This window comes from Coregonus clupeaformis, chromosome 5, assembly GCF_020615455.1.
Source record: "Coregonus clupeaformis isolate EN_2021a chromosome 5, ASM2061545v1, whole genome shotgun sequence".
Taxonomy (NCBI): domain Eukaryota; kingdom Metazoa; phylum Chordata; class Actinopteri; order Salmoniformes; family Salmonidae; genus Coregonus; species Coregonus clupeaformis.
Window position 1 is genome coordinate 12,359,741 of NC_059196.1, and position 23,968 is coordinate 12,383,708.

At 46.0% G+C, this 23,968-nt stretch overlaps 1 protein-coding gene across 2 annotated transcripts in view; it reads right to left on the reverse strand.

The window, feature by feature from the left end:
- Positions 1-5,637: 5,637 nt before the first annotated feature.
- Positions 5,638-23,968, reverse strand: part of LOC121567086 (sodium channel subunit beta-4-like) — a 38,023-nt gene continuing 19,692 nt past the window's right edge. Inside the window, exons 2-6 of one of the 2 annotated variants that reach the window (XM_041877026.2) lie at positions 8,123-8,286; positions 7,419-7,638; positions 6,644-6,773; positions 6,333-6,399; positions 6,135-6,227 (exon numbers count right to left, since the gene is read on the reverse strand). In XM_041877026.2, coding sequence (XP_041732960.1) covers positions 6,351-6,399; positions 6,644-6,773; positions 7,419-7,638; positions 8,123-8,286 — 563 coding nt within the window. In that variant the 3' untranslated portion in view covers positions 6,135-6,227; positions 6,333-6,350. Of the gene's footprint in view, positions 6,228-6,332; positions 6,400-6,643; positions 6,774-7,418; positions 7,639-8,122; positions 8,287-23,968 lie in introns of both variants that reach the window. The other variant, XM_041877025.2, reaches the window with a different exon arrangement.

The window sequence follows — 23,968 nt, forward strand, 5'->3', positions numbered from 1 at the left end:
AGCCATTGTAATAAGGATTAAAATATACACTTTTCTTTTGCTTGTTTGTTTCACTTGGCCTTGGTGGGCTAAAACAGCTCACAGCCGAGCCTTTAGAAAATGAGTTTTAAAATGCAGTTTGGCCAGAGGACCTGTACTGTACTGTACAGTATACTGCAGGTTGGAGCAGGGGGTGTTCCCTGCACTGGAATGTGGGAAGCAGAGAGCAGACTTCACAAACTCTTGGCTTGGCAGTGTGAGTAGGAGTCGCTCTGGCAGTGGGCCGCAGGAAACCCATATTAGTATCAAATCAGATGATTATTACATCTGTTATATAAGAAGCAGACAATGTTAGGACTGAGTGGATATATTTCTATCCGTGTCCCTTGACTGTCATTGCAGATCTTTATATTGAATACATATACCTTGTGGCAATATAATCTACAATGCATTGTTAGCAAATTGGAGTATTCTTATTTGAACTACAGAGAATTTATAGCATGTATTAGCGTTGATTGGATTTCCCATTGTATATAAATATTTTGATAACATTGAACGTGAGATATAGCTCTGTATCATTTTCCAGGTTTTTGCTATAATACACTGCTCAAAAAAATAAAGGGAACACTTAAACAACACATCCTATATCTGAATGAATGAAATAATATTATTAAATACTTTTTTATTTACATAGTTGAATGTGCTGACAACAAAATTATCAATGGAAATCAAATGTATCAACCCATGGAGGTCTGGATTTGGAGTCACCCTCAAAATTAAAGTGGAAAACCACACTACAGGCTGATCCAACTTTGATGTAATGTCCTTAAAACAAGTCAAAATGAGGCTCAGTAGTGTGTGTGGCCTCCACGTGCCTGTATGACCTCCCTACAACGCCTGGGCATGCTCCTGATGAGGTGGCCAACTCCTGGACAGTCTGTGGTGCAACGTGGCGTTGGTGGATGGAGCGAGACATGATGTCCCATATGTGCTCAATTGGATTCAGGTCTGGGGAACGGGCGGTCCATAGCATCAATGCCTTCCTCTTGCAGGAACTGCTGACACACTCCAGCCACATGAGGTCTAGCATTGTCTTGCATTAGGAGGAACCCAGGGCCAACCGCACCAGCATATGGTCTCACAAGGGGTCTGAGGATCTCATCTCGGTACCTAATGGCAGTCAGGCTAACTCTGGCGAGCACATGGAGGGCTGTGCGGCCCCCAAAGAAATGCCACCCCACACCATGACTGACCCACCGCCAAACCGTTCATGCTGGAGGATGTTGCAGGCAGCAGAACGTTCTCCACGGCGTCTCCAGACTCTGTCACGTCTGTCACGTGCTCAGTGTGAACCTGCTTTCATCTGTGAAGAGCACAGGGCGCAAGTGGTGAATTTGCCAATCTTGGTGTTCTCTGGCAAATGCCAAACGTCCTGCACGGTGTTGGGCTGTAAGCACAACCCCCACCTGTGGACGTCGGGCCCTCATACCACCCTCATGGAGTCTGTTTCTGACCGTTTGAGCAGACACATGCACATTTGTGGCCTGCTGGAGGTCATTTTGCAGGGCTCTGGCAGTGCTCCTCCTGCTCCTCCTTGCACAAAGGCGGAGGTAGCGGTCCTGCTGCTGGGTTGTTGCCCTCCTACGGCCTCCTCCACGTCTCCTGATGTACTGGCCTGTCTCCTGGTAGCGCCTCCATGCTCTGGACACTACGCTGACAGACACAGCAAACCTTCTTGCCACAGCTCGCATTGATGTGCCATCCTGGATGAGCTGCACTACCTGAGCCACTTGTGTGGGCTGTAGACTCTGTCTCATGCTACCACTAGAGTGAAAGCACCGCCAGCATTCAAAAGTGACTAAAACATCAGCCAGGAAGCATAGGAACTGAGAAGTGGTCTGTGGTCACCACCTGCAGAACCACTTCTTTATTGGGGGTGTCTTGCTAATTGCCTATAATTTTCACCTGTTGTCTATTCCATTTGCACAACATTATGTGAAATGTATTGTCAATCAGTGTTGCTTCCTAAGTGGACAGTTTGATTTCACAGAAGTGTGATTGACTTGGAGTTACATTGTGTTGTTTAAGTGTTCCCTTTATTTTTTTGAGCAGTGTAGTAAAACAGTGAATCATCATTGGATGCTTCCTGTATTACTGTGTACTGTCACAACGTGTACAAGGTATCAATACCGACGGACACATGACATAATTTGTTTCATTTCGTGGTTGTGCAAGTGTGATAAGAGTGTATCAAAGGGTGCTTAATAATACTGTGCTGTAATAATACTCATAATACTACCAGCCATGCTGTTAGTCTGTGTTGCCTGAGACGTTGGTTCACAGGGTGAGTTGTGTGGATCTGCCTCGGTGATGCAGGCTTGAGCTGATTGCAGCTTTTAGTCTAGCATAACACGTGGTCCACAATGCATTACTTTGGCTATGCGACTGTCTCTAGAGCACCACTACACTGGGCATGCTCACTGCTGCACCCCGCAGCTCAGACATTCACAATCAGGCTCAGAGCTAGTGGATCTCAGCTCAGACATGGCTAGTCGAGCTCAGAGCTTGTGGAACTACACATACTGAGGGGCTTGAACAGACAGTGTTCTTCTAGAGATACTGAAGCAGTGAACAGTGAAGGATAACTCTGTACTTAGTAACACACATTCTCAGATGATTAAAGTTAAAGAAGGGACAATGAATCTGCAAACAACAAGATACGAACACAGTAACTAGCCTTATGAATCATTTTCTTCATCAACATGATCCTTCTGAATACATCAACAGAGGGTTGATTATACAAAGACTGATTAGTATTGCTTTTCTCCCAGAGGCAGGCTTTGCGTGCTTTTCTCCAATGTCAAACGAGTAATGGTTCACTGACTTTACGTGGAACCAATATTGTGTGTGTATGTCTCTGTGTGTCACTGGTTTTTTACAGGGTAATACAATGGACAGGAGAGCCACCATGGACCACATCAATACAAACAGTTGGTACATCAGTGCAAAGAACAGGCAGCACGCCACCATACCCAATATCTAGGTTCATGAGCTGGTTATTGCATCATCTGTTTTACTACCACAACAGCAAATTAAAGTTTTCATTCTTATTGCTTCCATTAAACATAGGTATCTATGAATAGAAAACGGAAACTACAGTGATGGTAAATAGTGAACAAGGTGATAAGTTGCCATCTCATCCTCGGTGATTCTGCAAGAACCAGCTGAAATGTTGTTGCTACATCATGTATGTTACCTTGTGTTCTCTAAAGCTAAGACATTACATGGCGAAAGTAAGTCCAGTGCCACTAGTACGTCCATCAACTGATCCTACAGGATCGAAATCACAACCATGGGATATGGGTATGGCAGTGCTCTGTCTGAAAACATTCCCTTGCTCTCCATGTCACCAGGGCCCCTGGTAATAAAAAAAAGGTCCTGTAGGTCAAGTGATAAGAAAGACCTTTCCAAAGGTGCTAACCTCAACATGGTAAGGGAATAGAAGAGGAAGGTCTAGAATGGATTATCCCTAGACAGACTAGTTGTCCATATCTATCTATCTAATTGCCACCCACAATATGGTTATAATCAACTGGGCAACCATCACCCCCCTTGCAAAGTCTACTAGCACTCCTCTCTTTTTTCCTCACATCAACCACATTCTAGATATTCATAAGAATACTCTATATGAATAAAGTGCCTATAATACCCCTCCTAAGTCTACAGCACCACCCTCTTCCTAAACCCCTGTACATTTTATTATCTGAGGGCGAGGAGAGGTGTGGAGAGGAGATTGAGGGGCCTGTTACATTTACATCTCAGATGAGTAAAACCTACGAAGTGGACATTCATTTATAGTTCTATCTCTGCAATTACAATGATACTTTATACACACATAGACGTAGAGCGGTGTGGTTGTCATTTTAAATGGCAACACTTATTTTGAACAAATATGGCTGTACAAATAACACATTTGCTTTAGAAACAGGTATGAAATGAAATAAATACATTTAAATAGATAATTTATGGCTTTGCCTAGTTTGATTGCATGATTCCCATTAACGTGGCAATATGACATTCATTCTTGAGGGGACGGAGTCATAAGGGAATGCTTTGATGAGGGACAATGGACCTTTGTAGTACTAGAGTCATTGCATTCCGCAGCTCAAACTCCTACTCCCACAGCTGTCTCTATTTTGGGGGAACAACAGTGGATATTCATGAAGAACCATGCACATCAGTAGTGGGCCTTTTCGTTCATATGGTGACTGATTTGAATACGGGACATAGGCTACACAAGGTCAAGGGGTATCGATGATGAGCCAGCTTGGTAGTTGGCATCAGAGTCATCAATACAATGTTTTGCAGTATTGAAGTTGGAGGGCATTATCCTGTAATAGGCTAATAGCCACATTAACATGTTAGTCCTATGGGGGTTTACTTCAAATTAAGTGGATGTGGATAAACTACAAGTAGCCTACATATTCACTATACATACAGGCCAGGTGAGGACAGAACACTAGACATCAGTCTTTCCTGTGGTATGGACATGTCACATATATAAACAACATTCACATGCTAAAAAAAAAGCATTGGTTATTTGTTAGAAGCAGCATCATAAACGTTCATTCATTTCTATAGGGAAATGGGTTTCTAGGAATTGTCTTTACTTTAGGTCTTGGTCTTTTTATATTATCTGTGTTTTTTATAATTTTTTTGTGTTTTTTTCTGTGTGTTTTTCACAGCGGTTTTAAGGCTTCCTAAAAGCGAAGGGAGCAGGAATTAAGTACAGGCACCTGTGTTTCATCTAATGCAAACATGAATCAAACCAGTGTCGGGCTGGATCTATTATACACTCCAATGACTCCCTTCTTCCTCTTCTCCTTTATCACATTCCTTTTCTCCGCAGTGGCATTGTCCTCATAACCAGCCCACTGCTCTGCCTTCCAAAGCTTCAGAGCAGTATTTGTATTCAGTATGCAGATCTAATGAAGAGTCTTGACCTCAGTAACTGTAGCAGTTGTTGATAATAGTGGTAAACATCTTTCAGTTACTGTACATCCTATTGAATAGGCACAATTGATACTGTATGGAATTTGTTCCGCATCATCTTTAAAGGAATAAACTTTTTGTCAAAAATGGACTGTAAACGTTCACTATAGTTAAAGGAGGGAAGCTGTTTGCTCCCTGTAAAAAGTGTGCAGAGAGTACAAAGAATCTCCATCGGGCAGTAGGCTACCTTAAATATTGCTCTTAATCAAAAGAGCTGTAGAGATTGTCAGAATATATTGTGCTTTTGTAGAGTATACAATAGGGCAGTTAATAGAATTTGGCAGTGTGTGAGTCACTGTGTGTGTGTGTTTTTATGCAGGTTGACATTTATTGGGATGAATCTTGTCCTGCAGGCAGCTCTGCAGGGTGGTCACTCGCTGGCTTAGCCACAAGTCATCAAATTACATTTTAAACACAGGAGGCTGGTGGGAGGAGCTATAGGAGGATGGGCTCATTGTAATGACTGGAATTGAATTATGGAAAGGTATCAAACACATTAAACATATGGAAACCACGTTTGACTCCATTCCATTTATTCCATTCCGGCCATTAAAATGAGCCTGTCCTCCTCTAGCTCCTCCCACCAGCCTCCTCTGTTTTAAACCTAATCTTAACCCTAACCTTAACCACACTGTTAACCTTATGCCTAACCCTAAACTTAAATCTAGTGGAAACCGCTCAGCTCTGCCCCCAGGACAAGATGCATCCCAATAAACGTCAACCTGCTGTTTTTACCTAGTGTACATGAATGAGTAACTGGTGAGACATCGATGTTGATTCAAGAAATGTTCAGAAATAGGGTTTGAGAAGATTCAGTTAAATACTTCAATAAACCCCAATTTGGGTACACAATATTTTAGGGTGTGTCATTGGAGTGTGTCTGATCCAGCCCTGATCACCTATCATGTTCCCCAAATCTCTAGCACAATTTAAAATATACATTTTACATATTATTTCACATTGGTTTATGTTATACTTTTGTCATTAGATAAAGATAAAACAGTCCATTGATAATAGCTTTCTTTCTATGTCTGTTCAATATATTTGCATGTGTACATATATACATGTACAGACATATATGTACATATACATAGGTGCACATGTTTCATGCCTTTGGTGTTGCTTTGTTGTCAGCTTTGGCTGTGTTGAGTCCATTGTCTGTGTTGTCCTGTCCTGAGCTCACAAGGCACTCTTTACTGTGAGAGGAGAAAGCAAGAGAGAGAGAGAGAGAGAGAGAAAGAGTCAGAGTCAGTGTGAAGAACAAAAGGCAAGTAAAGAAATGTTGATAAAGGCATGCATACCAATGTTCCATGACAGTTTCAAAGGGGGGAAGCGGTAGCCGAAGAGCTGTTGGTTCGAATTCCAGCGCTGACGGGAAACATGTGAAGGGGTGAGCTGGCAGGGTTGCTAGCATTAATATCTCAGGTGCCCTTGAGCAAGGCACTTAACTCCCAAACAGCTCAATGGGGCCACTCTGTGGCTGATCCTGTGCTGCTCCCAGCCTGTGCATGTGTGCACTATCTCTGTATCTCTGTAGCCACACACACTCAGATAATACATACTAACTGCATACTCTGCCATCACTTATACACCTGAGTTTTTAATCACTTACTTCTTCTCTGCAGACTTTCTTAGGATGAGGAGCACCACAGTTTTTGTCACCATGACAACGATGATCAAGCCAATGACTCCACCCACGACAGACACGATGATGGTGGTTACGGTATTGTCAACCACTTTCACTGGGGAGAGGAGGTGGATAACAAGAGAGAGGGTGGAAGGGAGGGAGGAATAGAATGGTAAGAGGAAGAGAGGGTTCTGTAAGATGAGTATTCAGCTGTTTCCCTATAATCATAGTCAGGTGTACATTCTAGGAGAATATGATGAAGTAATTTGATGCAGATCTTTGACATTATGTCAAAGGTGTATCTGTAAACATTCAAGAAAAACGAACTGGCAAACATGTTTCACCAGGCAGCGAAGAGAGAGAAGGAGGGAAGAATTGAGAATGTGTTGATCAGTCTCACAACCACAGCGCTGGAAGATCGATTGATCCGCTCATGAGGAGATATGATACATTTTCATATAGCTTTTACCTCCAAGGAATTGATTCTAGTGTATGCTGTGTATACACTACGATCAACACACTCGGTTGGACAATAAATAGATAATTCTGCAACATAACACTTGACCATGGAACTGATATCAGGGTATTCTTGAGCCATTATACAATGTGGAACTTAGACACATGACAAATAAAGCAGATATTTGCCCTACTTCCACTTGAAGACATCAAAAAGACTGGTGACTGGGTGGCCTAAACTTAAAGTATGAAAATGTCGTCAATGAGTATGTCGTATGCAGTCAGGGAGTGTGCAGTGTCTTACACTCATCCACCACGAAGAGGGTAAAGATGGCGCTATGGTTGCGGTTCTTCTCCTTGGGGTTCCGGGCAAAACAGGTGTACTCTCCCTCGTCCTCGAAGGTCACGTTGAACAGCAGGATGGAGATGTTGTTGTGCTTACTGCTGCCCACAAACTCTATCCGCTCGTGGTACACCTGCACCCGTGGTTCCACACCTCCTATAGGGATCACTGCCTCACACAGCTGGAGAGGGAGAGGGAGAGGGAGAGGGAGAGGGAGAGGGAGAGGGAGAGGGAGAGGGAGAGAGAGAGGGTGAGGGAGAGAGGGGGGGAGGGGAGAAGGAGAGGGAGAGGGAGAAGACGAGGGAGAGGAAGAGGGAGAGTGGGAGGGGGAGGGGAGAAGGAGAGGGAGAGGGAGAGGGAGAAGAGGAGGGAGAGGAAGAGGGAGAGTGGGAGGGGGAGGGGAGAAGGAGAGGGAGAGGGAAAGGGAGAAGAGGAGGGAGAGGAAGAGGGAGAGGGGGAAAGAGGTGGACAACAGGGGTGAAGCAAGCAAGCAAGCAAGCAAGTTTATTTATATAGCACAATTCATACATCGAAGCAATTCAATGTGCTTTACAAAGATGTTTATCAAAAGTAAAGGGGAGAGATGTTGAGATATGAGTTGAATGTCACATTGTTCATTGAGGGCGTGTTAGTGAGGGAGATAACCGTGTCAGTAAGTGTCATGCCTTCGTCATGGTGCCATTGTCGTTGTAGTGCCAGTTGAAGTAGAGGTTCTTGATGCCGATGCAGCTGGAGTAGGTGCAGGGTAACAGCACCGTGCTGCCATTCATCGCCTCCATGAAGGGCACCTTCCCCACTGACACCTCCAGTGCTGAAGCACACCATACTCCTGGAAGGGACGGAGGAGGGAGGGAAGGAGAGAGAGCGAGAGAGAGAGAGTGAGATAATATTATTAGATTTGTAAGTAAACCATTTGGGATTCAATGATGTGGCACACTGGAAGACAGAAATTGAAATGCTCTACAGAGAGAGAAACAGAGAACGAGGAAGGGAAAGCGTGAGGACATCATTTGTTTTTCACCAGCAGCAGTAGCCTACATGACCGTTCTTCTCTTATCTCCAGCAATTTTTTATAGCGGCCTGGCTGTTAAATGGCTGTTACGATCATCACTTACCCAAGGAGCTTGCACTGGGGTACAACACACACACACTGTCAAACTCAACTAGCTCTTAGTCTGACGTCAGAATTAGATGTTCATCGATGTTTCTCAAAATTCAAAATTCAAAGTTGTTGCAAATGTCAAATTTAAGGTTAAGTTTAGGCGTTAACTCTGATTTATTAAGTTAGAGTTAAGTTTAGGCATTAACCACGAAATCTTAAGTTTAGGCATTAACTTTGAATGTTTAAGGTAAGGGTTAAGGTTTGGGATAGGCTTAAAACAAACATCTCAAAAATAACTTTCTATTGCTGAATTTCAACTTGCAACCTTTGGAATCAGAGGCAGATGCTTACAACCATCTGCTATCCCCATCCACAATGCTCTAGCAAAACCTACTTGAAGGTAACTGTTGCCCCTAGTGGCCAGTTTCCACATCATCGCCCAACGTCCTCAGACATGGATGGATGTCGAATACTGATTTGTGTCACGGGTGACCTGGCTGGTCAACCTCGGCCAATATAGACCTGCTGAGTGTTTGTGTGTGTGTATGAGTGTGTGTCCATCATGAGTCATCATGCCTCCCTAGTCAAAGCATCAGCGTGATCTCCAAAATATTTGAGTCCTTTCTATTCTACTGCATCCAAATCAAGTAGCCTATTCAAATATATTTTCAAGAGAGAGCGAGTGAAAGAGAGGGAAAGCAAAAATAGAGAAAGAGTAAGGGAATGGATGGATGTGTGTGTGTGGGAGTAGAAGGAGGAGGGACAGAGAGAGAGGGCGAGACAAAGAGAGAGCTAGAGAATGGATGAGGAAAGAGTGAAAGATAGACAGAGAGCCGGAGAAAAGAGAGACAGAGAGAAAGGGCAGGTTGTTTTCTGTCTGGTCCTGTGGGCCATGCAGTGCAGCACGCTGCAGCACGACGGGCGGTGGTATTCTCACCATGTGGCTTGGAGTCAGAGCTGAGAGGACTGCACAGGGGCTATTTTTAAATCCTCTCGTCCCATCTCAATATTTCATTCTGGGAAAGAGATAGTGAGTGTGTGTGCTGATTGTATGTGCCTGTAAACAACCCTGGTACGAGTGAGTGTGTTTTTTGACTGTAAATGACTGAAGACTATAGTACTGCAGTCCCACCAGCCTTGCACAACATGGCAATAGATCAGATCAGGAGAACCAAGCAATCCCATCAGCCAATTACCCCAGCTTAGCCTAGCCCAGCCCCTGCCTTACCATAAGCATAAATGAAATCAAACATTGCCCTTTTAAAATAAATGAAATGAGGAATCAATGAAAATAATGTGTTTGTACTTGGCCAATACTACGGTATGTTAACACACTGTGATGTGATAATAATTGCCAATAGACGGTTGGGTTGGTAGCCTGGGTACCTGTCACGCCCTGACTCTGGGGACTCATATTTGTTGAGTCAGGGTGTGTATTTTCTGTGTGGTATGTTCTATGTTGCGTTTTCTAGGTTTAGATCTAGATCGTCTAGATCTGTGTTGGCCGGTGTGGTTCCCAATCAGAGGCAGCTGTCGCTCATTGTCTCTGATTGGGGACCATACTTAGGTAGCCTATTGGCACTAGGGGGTTGTGGGATCTTGTTCCAGTTAAGGTATGTTGTGTTGTGCTGCCTTGGACTTCACGTTTCGTTTGTTGTTTTGTCGTTGTGTTTAATATTTAATAAACATGTACGCATATCACGCTGCGCCTTGGTCTGACCCGTCTGTAAGCGATCGTGACAGAAGATCCCACCAAACGAGGACCAAGCAGCGTGTTCAGGAGCAAATGGCGGGAATTCAACAGGAGGTTACATTAGTAGATGTCCTCCTCGGTTGGGGGAGAATTACGGAGGAGGAGGCCGTCCGCTACCGGAAGGCAATGAAGGAGGATGCCCAGGTAGGAGAGGAGAAACGGCGCCAACAGTGCCGACGACGGAGACCCGAGAGGCAACCCCAAGAACATTTTTTGGGGGGGGCACACGGTGTGGACGACGAGGCAGCAGGAGGCCGTTAAAGGGCGGATCTGCAGGTTAGGAGGCAACCATGTTACGGGGGCTATTGGTTCAGAGGGAGCAGGAGTTATTCGGTCAGAGGGAGGTGCTACAGGAGGCTAAAAGGGAGAAGGAAAGTGTAGAGGCACGGCGAGAGGAGTTGGTTAGGCAGCAGAAGGAGCGGGGGTTTATAAAGGAACCCAGTCCTGCTTCTCGCACCAAGAAAGTGGTGCGTGTCGCCAGTCCGGTCCGGCCCGTTCCTGCTCCCCGCACCAAGCCAGTGGTGCGTGTGTCCAGCCCGGCCCGGCCTGTTCCTGCCCCTCGCACCAAGCCAGTGGTGCGCGTCGCCAGCCCGGCCCGGCCTGTTCCTGCCCCTCGCACCAAGCCAGTGGTGCGCGTCGCCAGCCCGGTCCGGCCTGTTCCTGCCCCTCGCACCAATCTAGTGGTGCATGTCGCCAGCCCGGCCCGGCCTGTTCCTGCCCCTCGCACCAAGCCAGTGGTGCACGTCGCCAGCCCGGCCCGGCCTGTTCCTGCCCCTCGCACCAAGCCAGTGGTGCGTGTGTCCAGTCTGGCACGGCCTGTGCATGTTCAATCGGTGCCTGGTCCGGCACCGGTCAGCTGCTCCACTCCGGAGCCAGAGCAGTCCGCTCCACCGGTGCCCAGTTCAGCTCCGGTCAGCGGCTCCACTCCGGAGCCAGAGCAGTCCGCTCCACCGGTGCCTGATCCAGCTCCGGTCAGCTGCTCCACTCCGGAGCCAGAGCAGTCCGCTCCACCGGTGCCCGGTCAAGCTCCGGTCAGCGGCTCCAGTCCAGACCCAGATGTCAGGCCCTCTCCAGGTTCGGGGTCTCCCACACCAGGGTCCAGACAGGGCTTGGTACTTCGTGGGAGGAAGGAGAGGGGAAGCAGCGTGCCGAGGTCCAGACCAGATGAGGGGCGCAACAGGGAGGCGGAGAGTAAGTGGTCGTCACGCCCTGACCCGGATCCGCCTCCGAGGCGGAAAGCCCACCCGGCCCCTACCCTGTTATGTTTATGTTGTGCGGTCGGAGTCCGCACCTTTGGGGGGGGGGGGTACTGTCATGCCCTGACTCTGGGGACTCGTATTTGTTGAGTCAGGGTGTGTATTTTCTGTGTGGTATGTTCTATGTTGCGTTTTCTAGGTTTAGGTCTAGATCGTCTAGATCTATGTTGGCCGGTGTGGTTCCCAATCAGAGGCAGCTGTCGCTCGTTGTCTCTGATTGGGGACCATACTTAGGTAGCCTATTGGCACTAGGGGGTTGTGGGATCTTGTTCCAGTTAAGGTGTGTTGTGCTGCCTTGGAATTCACGTTTCGTTTTGTTTGTTGTTTTGTCGTTGTGTTTAATATTTAATAAACATGTATGCATATCACGCTGCGCTTTGGTCTGACCCGTCTGTAAGCGATCGTGACAGTACCAGTCTGTTTCTGCTAACATTCCACTCCAAACATGGCATGAGACGGAGTGCAAGGAGTGGAATGTTAGCAGAAACAGACTGGTACCCAGGCTAGTGGGCTGGCAACGCCATGACAAAAATGCAAAAGGCTGTGTATTGTTGTTACTCTGATCGGTCGGATAGCTAGCAATAATGACTAGAAGCATGAGTGGCTTGCGAAAGTATTCACCCCCCTTGGCATTTTTCCTATTTTGTTGCCTTACAAAATGGAATTTAAATTGATTTTTTGGGGGTTTATATCATTTGATTTACACAACAAGCTTACCAATTTGAAGATGCAAAATATTTCTTGGGGTGAAACAAACAAGAAATAAGACAAAAAAACTTGAGCGTGCATAACTATTCACCCCCCCCTCCCCACCCTTACTTTATAGAGCCAACTTTTGCAGCAATTACAGCTGTAAGTCTCCTGGTATGTCTCTATAAGCTTGGCACATCTAGCAATCTTTAAGTCATACCACAGATTCTCAATTGGATTGAGGTCTGGGCTTTGACTAGGCCATTCCAATACATTTAAATGTTTCCCCTTAAACCACTCGAGTGTTGCTTTAGCAGTATGCTTAGGGTCATTGCCCTGGTGGAAAGTCTCAAATCTCTGGAAGAGTGAAACAGGTTTCCCTCAAGAATTTCCCTGTATTTAGCGCCATCCATCATTCCTTCAATTCTGACCAGTTTCCCAGTCCCTGCCGATGAAAAACAGGGGGATGGTGTTCTTGGGGTGATGAGAGGTGTTGGGTTTGCGCCAGACATAGCGTTTTCCTTGATGGCCAAAAAGCTCAATTCTAGTCTTATCTGACCAGAGTACCTTCTTCCATATGTTTGGGGAGTCTCCCACATGCCTTTTAGCGAACAACAAATGTGTTTGCTTATTTTTTTCTTTAACCAATGGCTTTTTTCTGACTACTCTTCCGCAAAGCCCAGCTCTGTGGAGTGTACGGCTTAAAGTGGTCCTGTGGACAGATACTCCAATCTCCGCTGTAGAGCTTTGCAGCTCCTTCAGGGTTATCTTTGGTCTCTTTGTTGCCTCTCTGATTAATGCCCTCCTTGCCTGGTCCGTCAGTTTTGGTGGGCGGCCCTCTCTTTGCAGGTTTGTTGTGGTGCCATATTCTTTCACATTTTTAATAATGGATTTAATGGTGCTCCGTGGAATGTTCAAAGTTTCGGATATTTGTTTATAACCCAACCCTGATCTGTACTTCTCCACAACTTTGTCCCTGACCTGTTTGAAGAGCTCCTTGGTCTTCATGGTGCCACTTGCTTGGTGGTGCCCCTTGCTTAGTGGTGTTGCAGACTCTGGGGCCTTTCAGAACAGGTGTATATATATACTGAGATCAGGTGACAGATCATGTGACACTTAGATTGCACACAGGTGGACTTTATTTAACTAATTATGTGACTTCTGAATGTAATTGGTTGCACCAGATCTTATTTAGGGGCTTCATTGCAAAGGGGGTGAATACATATGCACGCACCGCTTTTCTGTTATTTATTTTTTAGAATTCCTTGAAACAAGTTATTTTTTTCATTTCACTTCACCAATTTCGACTATTTTGTGTATGTCCATTACATGAAATCCAAATAAAAATCTATTTAAATTACAGGTTGTAATGCAACAAAATAGGAAAAACCCCAAGGTGGATGAAGACTTTTGCAAGGCACTGTATATTTGGATTTGTTTAACACTTTTTTTGGTTACTACATGATTCTATATGTGTTATTTCATAGTTTTGATGTCTTCACTATTATTTTACAATGTAAAAAATAGTAAAAATAAAGAAAAATTAGTGAATGAGTAGGTGTGTCCAAACTTTTGACTAGTAGTGTGTATATTTTTTGCACGCTACTCCTCTTACACCATTTAAACTAGAAATGTCATTCAAACTTTAAAACGTGCAGACTGGTCTGGACTGAGTTGCTTGTATACAACTTTTGGATATATTTTATGCTTTTTAAGCTATGAAACCTTTAGTCATTTTTTTGGTCCTCCATCCACTTTCAAGGGATTTCCTCAACATTCTAAAGGCCCAATTGTGACATCATCACTTTCAACATTGCATTCACTGTAAATGCAGCAATGCAACTTTTGACGCAAATCAGCTACTTTGACCCCTTTACCAACAACTTAGACAAACATTTAGAGGGTATGACATCTTGTTCTACTTCCCTGATATTCACATCTGAAATTGGAACATAATTATCTGTTACCAATCTAACGATACAGCTGTTTTGGTAACTGCATTAACACATTGTTTTCCAACTTTTTCCAAACAATTGCCATTTTAACCACTCCCCCAACAAGTCAGACAAAGACTTAGAGCATATGAAATCTTCCTCTACCTCTCTGCCTTTGAAATCTGAAAGCAGAACAGGAATAGCTTCTTCCAAACAACAGGTCAAGCTGTTTTAGTAACCCATCGACTGCTTTCATTATAGATGCAGTAAGTCATTTCAGACGCTAGCAGATTCATTACTTACCAACACCAGCTGCAAATTCCAATAAAACTACATCACATTTTGAAGGTCACTTTCCTTTCTTTGTCTAACAACACTATCATGAATCTAGCAAATAAGTTGTTTGGGTCAGAGTGCAGTATTTATTTAGTTTCATAGCACAAACTGTAGCATGTTTCAGACCACAACCACACAACTACCGACAACAACTACTGACCACAACTACATAACTACTGAACACATTTACTGACCACAACCACACAACTACTGACCACAAATATTGACCACAACCACACAACTACTGACCACAACCACACAACTACTGACCGCACAACTACTGACCACAACCACACAACTACTGACCACAACTACGAAACCACACAATTACTGACCATACTACAGACCACTCTCAATTATATGAAAGTAACATTTCTAATAACATAATGTGTGAGCAGCATTAGGTGAAAATGGATGAGAAATACTCCTACTAAACAGATGGAAAGATATACTTTCTGGAAAATGTACCTTTTAGTGTATCATATGGATATGGTTAGCTAGCTAGCTAACCAACAACTGTAACAATTAATTTGAAAGACAAGAACGTTATTTATTGGGCAAATTAATTTCTGTTTAAAAAAAAATATTTGCAGACAGTAGTTTATGTTGTCAATAATTCTTTGATTGTAAGCCAACCCCATCTGTTTTTTGCCTCATGTTTATTTTTTGTGAGGGCATCGGTTTTGTTGGTAAACAACCCACCTCTCTATTATGCACTAGGCCTTTAAGGCTGCAGTTATGGTGTGGTTGGAGGTATGTCCAATGCACAGGTTCCATCTTGCGCCAGCCCAGCCCAGTCCAGTCCCACCTAGCACAGTCCCACCTAGCCCAGTCCCACTTAGCCCACTCCCACCCAGCCCAGCCTAGCCTACTCCACCCCAGCCCAATCTCGCTCACTCCCTCCTAGCCCACTCCCACCTAGCCCACTCCCACTCAGCCCAGACTCGCTCACTCCCACCTAGCCCACTCCCACGTAGCGCACTCCCACCCAGTCCCACCTAGCATAGTCCTACCTAGCCCAGCCCCACCTAGCCCAGACCCACCTATCCCAGCCCAGTCCCACCTACCCAGTCCCACCTACCCAGTCCCACCTATCCCAGCCCAGTCCCACCCACCCAGTCCCACCTATCCCAGCCCAGTCCCACCCAGCCCAGTCCCATCTAGCACTGTCCCACTTAGTCCAGCCAAAACTATCCCAGTCCCACCAAGGCTCTAGCATTCCCTCCCTATGCTGAGATGGAGCCTCCCATTCAGCTCCAAGGTCAGTGTTGCTGTATATAGCAAAATCATTTTCACCCTGACTGGGGGATGTGTGCCATTATGGAACACTTACTCATTAATGATGCCTATTATGATGGGAGTGTTCACATTTGAGCAGGTGTCACGGCTCTATGATCCACAGAGAGGTGATGATGATGCACAAAAATAAGATGTCTTCATGAAGAGAAGCAGGGAGGGGGGTTTGTGTGTCGAAGGATGGTGGCTGCAGTGGTGGATGGGTATGTTTGTGTGTGCACAATGTGCTTCTGCAATAGAAAATGCATTCAACTTGTTAGTGGCATTGATCTATTTCCGTTTTCTATACTGAACAAAATTATAAACGCAACATGTAAAGTGTTGGTCCCATGTTTCATGAGCTGAAATAAAAGATCCCAGAAATGTTCCATACGCAAAGAAAGCGTATTTCTCTTAAATGTTGTGAACAAATTTGTTTACAGTGAGCATTTCTCCTTCGCCAATATAATCCATCCACCTGACAGGTGTGGCATATCAAGAAGATGATTAAACAGCATGATCATTACACAGGTGCACCTTGTGCTGGGGACAATAAAAGGCCACTCTAAAATGTGCAGTTTTGTCACACAACACAGTGCCACATATGTCTCATGTTTTGAAGGAATGTGCAATTGGCATGCTGACTGCAGGAATGTCCACCAGAGCTGTTGCCAGGGAATTGAATGTTAATTTCTCTACCATAAGCCTCCTCCAAAGTCATTTTAGAGAATTTGGCAGTACGTCCAACCGGCCTCACAACCGCAGACCACGTGTAACCAAGCCAGCCCAGGACCTCCACATCCGGCTTCTTCACCTGCGGGATCGTCTGAAACCAGCTACCCCGACAGCTGATGAAACTGAGGAGTATTTCTGTCTGTAATAAAGCCCTTTTGTGGGGAAAAACTCATTCTGATTGGCTGGGCCTGGCTCCCCAGTGGGTGGACCTAGCTCCCAAGTGGGTGGGCCTATGCCCTCCCAGGACCACCCATGGCTACGCTCCTGCCCAGTCAGGTGAAATCCATAGATTAGGGCCTAATTAATTAATGGACTGATTTCCTTATATGAACTGTAACTCAGTAGAATTGTTGCATGTTGCGTTTATATTTTTGTTCAGTATAATTCATTGCAGATCAATAGACAATTTGCTGTGCCAGTGAATGGCAATACAGTCTCAAACGACAAGATATTGACTGAAAAAGGTTGTCTTAGTAAAAGAGTTTGTCCTTGGCTGTGATCGAACAGCTATTTTAAGCAACTTGCTAAGGAAAACAATTAACAATTCAACAGATCATTAATTGCACCGATTAACTGAGGCAATTACCACATTAGTGCTGATTCTTCCACTTCAATCCAAATAGTGTAGATCATTCTTTATGAATATCCCATCCGAAATATACCCCTAGCCCCTAGCTCCTACCCCCTAACCCCTAACAGCTAGTCCCTAGCCTCTAGCCACTTCAGTCCAAATAGTCTCAATCATATTTATATCACATCTGAAATCTAACCCTGTGATCTGGATTGTGTAATCAATATGGTATGAATTCCACCTAGAGGGCTAATTGGAGCTATTGGCATATAGTTTATACCCATCCAATCTGCTGTCAGACCTTGACAAATTGTTATTTTTACTTGGCCGCTGTGGCTGAGAATGACAGATGCTAGCATCAATCACACTTCAGCAAAGAGAGGGAACTGACTGATGGAAGCAGACAGGTACCTGAGAGGAAGCTGGCGGATGCAAAACAAACTACACTCCCTATTTTGTACTACTTAAATGTAGCCTTCCCTGGTAATCTCCCTTCCCTGTTTCTAGGGATGCACACGCATAGGCATACGGTACACACAAACACTTGCACGCATGTACACTTCCCTCTTCAGCATCGCAATATATCCCTCCCTCCCTCCCCTTCTCTCTCTCTCTCTCTCTCTCTCTCTCTCTCTCTCTCTCTCTGTAATGCAGCAGAGTAATGCTGCAGCGTCTCAATATACTCTGTTTCTCTCTCTGCCTCCTTCTCTCTTGCTCTCTCGCTCTCTTACTGGCTTGACAATGTCGCTGTCTAACACTGCCCTTTCTCTCACACTGCACTCCATTTCTCTCCTTTTTGTCCCTTAACATACTCCCTACTCATCTTCTCCTCATCTTTACACAATTTATAGGCAACTGTTTTGTGGTGTTGTTGGTGTTGGCCCTCAAGGGCTCTGAGGCCACTATAAGCTGTATGATGCCAGCAGTGCTGGGCTAGCTGGGTTGGGGACAGCACGGCCGGTCAGTCGTGTGTGTGTGTCGTGGGTCCCCAGGAGGGCAGGACAAGACTAATCTCTCAGTGGTTTTAATTAAAGAACCACCCTTCTGCTCACCAGCCTCGACTGCCTGCTGCTGCCTGGCAAATATATGAACTCCCATCACTTTGTCACACATGCACAGACACAACACACACACAAACATATGACCACACACACACGCACACACACACACACAATCTTTGCCTCTAAGAGCGAGAGAGAGAGCGAGAGAGTGAGAGAGAGAGAGACAGAGAGAGAGAGAGACAGGCTGCCCTTGGACTGGTGTGTTGTTTATAGAGAAGGCTTGACTCCTCGTCCATTAGCCGTGACTCAGCAGACTGTTTATTCTGTTTATACAGTCAACTTGAAATTGTGGTGACACTGCTGTTATCATAGTCTGAGAGTTTTACATTACTGTTGTACAACACTGTAATATCCATTGAATGAAGAATATTTGTGTTCACCTGATACATGTTATTTGCCTTGTAGTTTAAGAGCTAGTGTCTATCGTACTGCTCATATCACGACTAAGCACATTTTTAAGCATGTGTGGTCTGTGTGATTGTGCGCCTAAATACTTAAACTTGCCTTTCTGCGTATCTGTGAGGTGTTTACTTGTTTGTCCTCTAAAATACATCTGTCTAGACTAGCAACCCAACCTGGCAGCCTCCCTGCCCTCTCCTGATTCCCTTAGTGGCCCTTGTGAATGCATCACAGCTGTGATACCTCATCTCAGATTAAATCAAGAACAGCTGTCCTCGAAGCCCACCATCACTCAGAATCTCTCCCTAACTGTTCCTCCTCTCCTCACCCTGCCCTGTGCATCCCTTCATTGCATTAAAAACTCAAAGTCGGTTAATAATTCATCTGTCCTTGGTTCTCCCCTCTCCTCTAGTCTCTCCTCCTCTCGTCTCTCTCCTCTTCATGACAGGAGTGCTGACTGGGTTGTTTTTTTGGGCCCACCACACGTGTCTCTACAGGCTGGGTCAGACAATGGGGAAGGCTCTTTATTTCCACTCAAACTTGTATTAATCCCATCTTCTTTCATGGGAGCTCCTAAAGTAACTAAACTCTTGTACAATGCATCTATTTCTGTATTCTCTCCATCCCGTTCCTCTTCACGTTCGTACTTCTTCTCTAAGTAAACCCTCTCTCATTCAATATCTCTGACCCTCTCTTCCTCCATCTTCCTCTCCTCCTTTCCGTGCACGTTTACTAGTGGCTGCGAGGCCTTAGCCTGGAGCTCGGTTATCTATCTGGTCCCTTGGGCCCTCCACTTAGTGACTACAGGAGTAGGCAGCGCTATTGCATATGGAAATGCATCAGGTTTTATAATGGAGTCAGACAGAAGCCTGTGAGTCACTCCATAGACCTGAGAATGAGCCTCAACCTCAGCCTGAGTGGAGCAGTGACGTACAGAAAGTACACTCAGCTTGTGCAGCAGGGCTCTCTGTGACGATCCCGGCTGTCTGAGTCGGGTCCGGTCTGGTGACTAGTGTTCCTGCTCGTATTCTCCAGTTTCCCGAGGGTTCGGGAACGCTCCGGGGAGCGCTCTGGTTTTCCGCACCTGCATCCCATCAGCAATCTGCACACCTGGTCCTGATCATCACCCTTCTTAGGCTCTGGCCCAACATCCAGTTCCTGCCGGATCGGTAGCCATGAACAGTATGTTTGTCAGCGTATCAGCCCTTGAGTTCTAGCGTTAGTTTTGTTGTTTTGCACCTTGTTGATTTGCTGTGTACTCACCTCCGTTTTGTTCTGTCTGCAGTCTCTCACCCGAACCTTCACCCAACCTCTGCCTGATGGTCGGCGGCTGCCGAGCCAGTCCCGACCAACCACTGCACCCTCAACAACCCATCCACGCCACCCGCTCTGTTCCCTGGATTATTCAGCTTCACTCGGACTCTATAAATAAACACTCACCTTTGTCTCACGTACCGTGTCCTGGTCTGCTTCTGGGTTCTGGCTTAGTTAACCGTGACAGAACGATCCGGCCAGTAATGAACCCAGCGGACCTGGACTCTGTTCGCCATGCTATTACCCAGCAGGAGAAGATGTTGGGCCATCATAGCACGGTACTACAGGAGATCGCGTTGTCAGTTCGAACCTTTCTACCGGTCTGACGGAGGTCCAGAACCAACGCAAGTGTCCGGTGGAGGATCCACTACCGGTTTCACCCATCTCGCCTGCCGCTTCGAAGCTGTGTCCATCCGTGAGCCCAAGGTTCCGACGCCGGATAAGTATGAGGGAGAGCTGGGAAGATGCCGTTCCTTCCTTATGCAGTGTGGACTAGTGTTCGATCTACAGCCCTACTCTTATGCCACAGACAAGGCTAGGATAGCCTTTGTGATTGAGTTGCTGCGTGGTCGAGCGCTGGAGTGGGCTTCAGCCGTTTGGGGAACGACAGGATCCCTGCATGGCTTCATACCAGGGGTTCACGGCCGAGATGAGGAAGCTCTTCGACCATTCCGTCCGAGGGAGGGACGCAGCTAGGCGCCTGTTTTCGCTTCGCCAAGGAACTCGCAGCGTGGCCGACTTCGTGATCGAGTTCAAGACGTTGGCTGTGGAGAGTGGGTGGAACGAGGAGTCTCTGCAAGCGGCCTTTTACCAGGGTCTGTCGGAGCAGCTCAAGGATGAGTTGATCTCCTATCCGGAGCCTAGTGACCTGGACAGCTTGGTAGCTTTGTCTATTCGGGTGGATAATCGAGTCCGAGAGCGAAGGAGGGAGAAGCAATGGGTCCCGCCCAACCGATCAGCTTCTCAGGATCCAGTCGGGTCGTCAAACTGCGCGGCTCGCTAAAGTTGGGAGGACTTTTAGCGAGCCAGTTTCGACTCCTCTCAATACCTCTGTCAGACCCCGCTTTCCCGGCTACCCTTATGAATAGGAATCAGAGCTTAGCGATTAACGCTTTTATCGATTCAGGTGCCGAGGGGAAGCTTTCTAGATGCCGAGTTGGTGGAACAGCTGGGGCTTTCCAAGGAGCAATTGCCGGAAGCCATTGAAGCTACCACTCTGAACGGCAGTAGTCTGGCACGTATCACGATGAGGACTGAACCGGTTAAGATGCGGTTGTCGGGGAATCATTCTGAGATGATTTCATTCTTCATTCTGCCGTCTTCCCATGTTCCTCTGGTCCTTGGATACCCCTGGCTGAAGGAACACAATCCCACGTTCGATTGGGTGACGGGCAAGGTAACGAGTTGGAGCCTCGATTGTCATGCTAACTGTCTCAAGACTGCCTGCCCCCATTCGGTTCCCAGTCAGGTGATTGAGGCTAAACCCCCAGATTTGTCCCTGGTTCCCGAGACATATCACGATTTGGGGGAAGTTTTCAGTAAGCAGAAGGCTCTGTCACTCCTCCCCACCGACCATATGATTGTGCCATCAACCTGGTCCCTGGAGCTGTCTACCCCAAGGGAAGGTTATACAGTATCTCCCGACCTGAACGTGAGGCGTTGGAGACCTACATCAAGGAGTCCCTAGCTGCTGGTCTCGTTCGTCCCTCGTCATCACCCCTGGGGGCAGGATTCTTCTTGTGGGTAAGAAGGATGGCTCTCTTCGACCGTGTATTGATTATCGGGGGTTGAATGACATCACGGTCAAGAACAAGTATCCCCTGCCCTTGATGAGTTCTGCCTTCGACTCCTTACAGGGTGCTACGGTGTTCACCAAGCTAGACCTCACGCAATGCGTATCACCTGGTCCGGATCAGAGAGGGGGACGAGTGGTTGACGGGTTTCAATACACCGATGGGTCACTCGAGTATCAGGTGATGCCGTTTGGACTGACCAATGCTCCAGCGGTATTCCAGAGTATGGTGAACGACGTCCCGAGAGATATGATCGGGTCTCTTTGTGTTTGTTTACCTGGATGACATTCTGATCTTTCTCGAAGGAACCTTCCGACCACGTCCAGCATGTCCGGCAGGTTCTGCAGCGATTGTTGGAGAATCGCCTGTTTGTGAAGGCTCGAGAAGTGCGAGTTTCACGCCCACACGACATCCTTTCTCGGGTACATCATCTCCAGGGGAGAGATTAGGATGGACCAGGAGAAGGTTAGAGCGGTTCTGGAATGGGCCCAGCCCGGTACGAGATTGCAGCTCCAGAGATTTTTGGGGTTTGCGAATTTCTACCGCAGATTCATCCGGGGATTACAGCCGTGTGGCCGCTCCGTTAACTGCCTTGACTTCCAGCATCAGGACCTTCAAGTGGAATTTTATTACGTTTGCAATCGCAACAAATAATCTGCTCAGACCCCAACCAAGGAGCATCAAAAGTCGTGCTATAAATTCTCAGACAACACAAAAATTCATTGATGCCCTTCCAGACTCCTTCTGCCTACCCAAGGACGTCAGAGGACAAAAATCAGTTAACCACTTAACTGAGGAACTCAATTTAACCTTGCGCAATACCCTAGATGCAGTTGCACCCCTAAAAACGAAAAACATTTGTCATAAGAAACTAGCTCCCTGGTATACAGAAAATACCCGAGCTTTGAAGCAAGCTTCCAGGAAATTGGAACGGAAATGGCGCCACACCAAACTGGAAGTCTTCCGACTAGCTTGGAAAGACAGTACCGTGCAGTACCGAAGAGCCCTCACTGCTGCTCGATCATCCTACTTTTCCAAATTAATCGAGGAAAATAAGAACAATCCAAAATTTCTTTTTGATACTGTTGCAAAGCTAACTAAAAAGCAGCATTCCCCAAGAGAGGATGGTTTTCACTTCAGCAGTGATAAATTCATGAACTTCTTTGAGGAAAAGATCATGACCATTAGAAAGCAAATTACGGACTCCTCTTTGAATCTGCGTATTCCTCCAGGGCTTAGCTGTCCTGGATCTGCGCTGATCTGCGAGGGCCTGGGATCGGGAGAGACACTTAAGTGTTTTAGTACTATATCTCTTGACACAATGATGAAAATAATCATGGCCTCTAAACCTTCAAGCTGCATACTGGATCCTATTCCTACTAAACTGCTGAAGGAGCTGCTTCCTGTGCTTGGCCCTCCTATGTTGAACATAATAAACAGCTCTCTATCCACCGGATGTGTACCAAACTCACTAAAAGTGGCAGTGATAAAGCCTCTCTTGAAAAAGCCAAACCTTGACCCGGAAAATATAAAAAACTATCGGCCTATATCGAATCTTCCATTCCTCTCAAAAATTTTAGAAAAAGCTGTTGCGCAGCAACTCACTGCCTTTCTGAAGACAAACAATGTATACGAAATGCTTCAGTCTGGTTTTAGACCCCATCATAGCACTGAGACTGCACTTGTGAAGGTGGTAAATGACCTTTAATGGCGTCAGACCGAGGCTCTGCATCTGTCCTCGTGCTACTAGACCTTAGTGCTGCCTTTGACACCATCGATCACCACATTCTTTTGGAGAGACTGGAAACCCAAATTGGTCTACACGGACAAGTTCTGGCCTGGTTTAGATCCTACCTGTCGGAAAGATATCAGTTTGTCTCTGTGAATGGTCTGTCCTCCGACAAATCAACTGTACATTTCGGTGTTCCTCAAGGTTCCGTTTTAGGACCACTATTGTTTTCACTATATATTTTACCTCTTGGGGATGTTATTCGAAAACATAATGTTAACTTTCACTGCTATGCGGATGACACACAGCTGTACATTTCAATGAAGCATGGTGAAGCCCCAAAATTGCCCTCGCTAGAAGCCTGTGTTTCAGACATAAGGAAGTGGATGGCTGAAAACTTTTTCACTTTTAAACTCGGACAAAACAGAGATGCTTGTTCTAGGTCCCAAGAAACAAAGAGATCTTCTGTTAAATCTGACAATTAATCTTGATGGTTGTAAAGTCGTCTCCAAATAAAACTGTGAAGGACCTAGGCGTTACTCTTGACCCTGATCTCTCTTTTG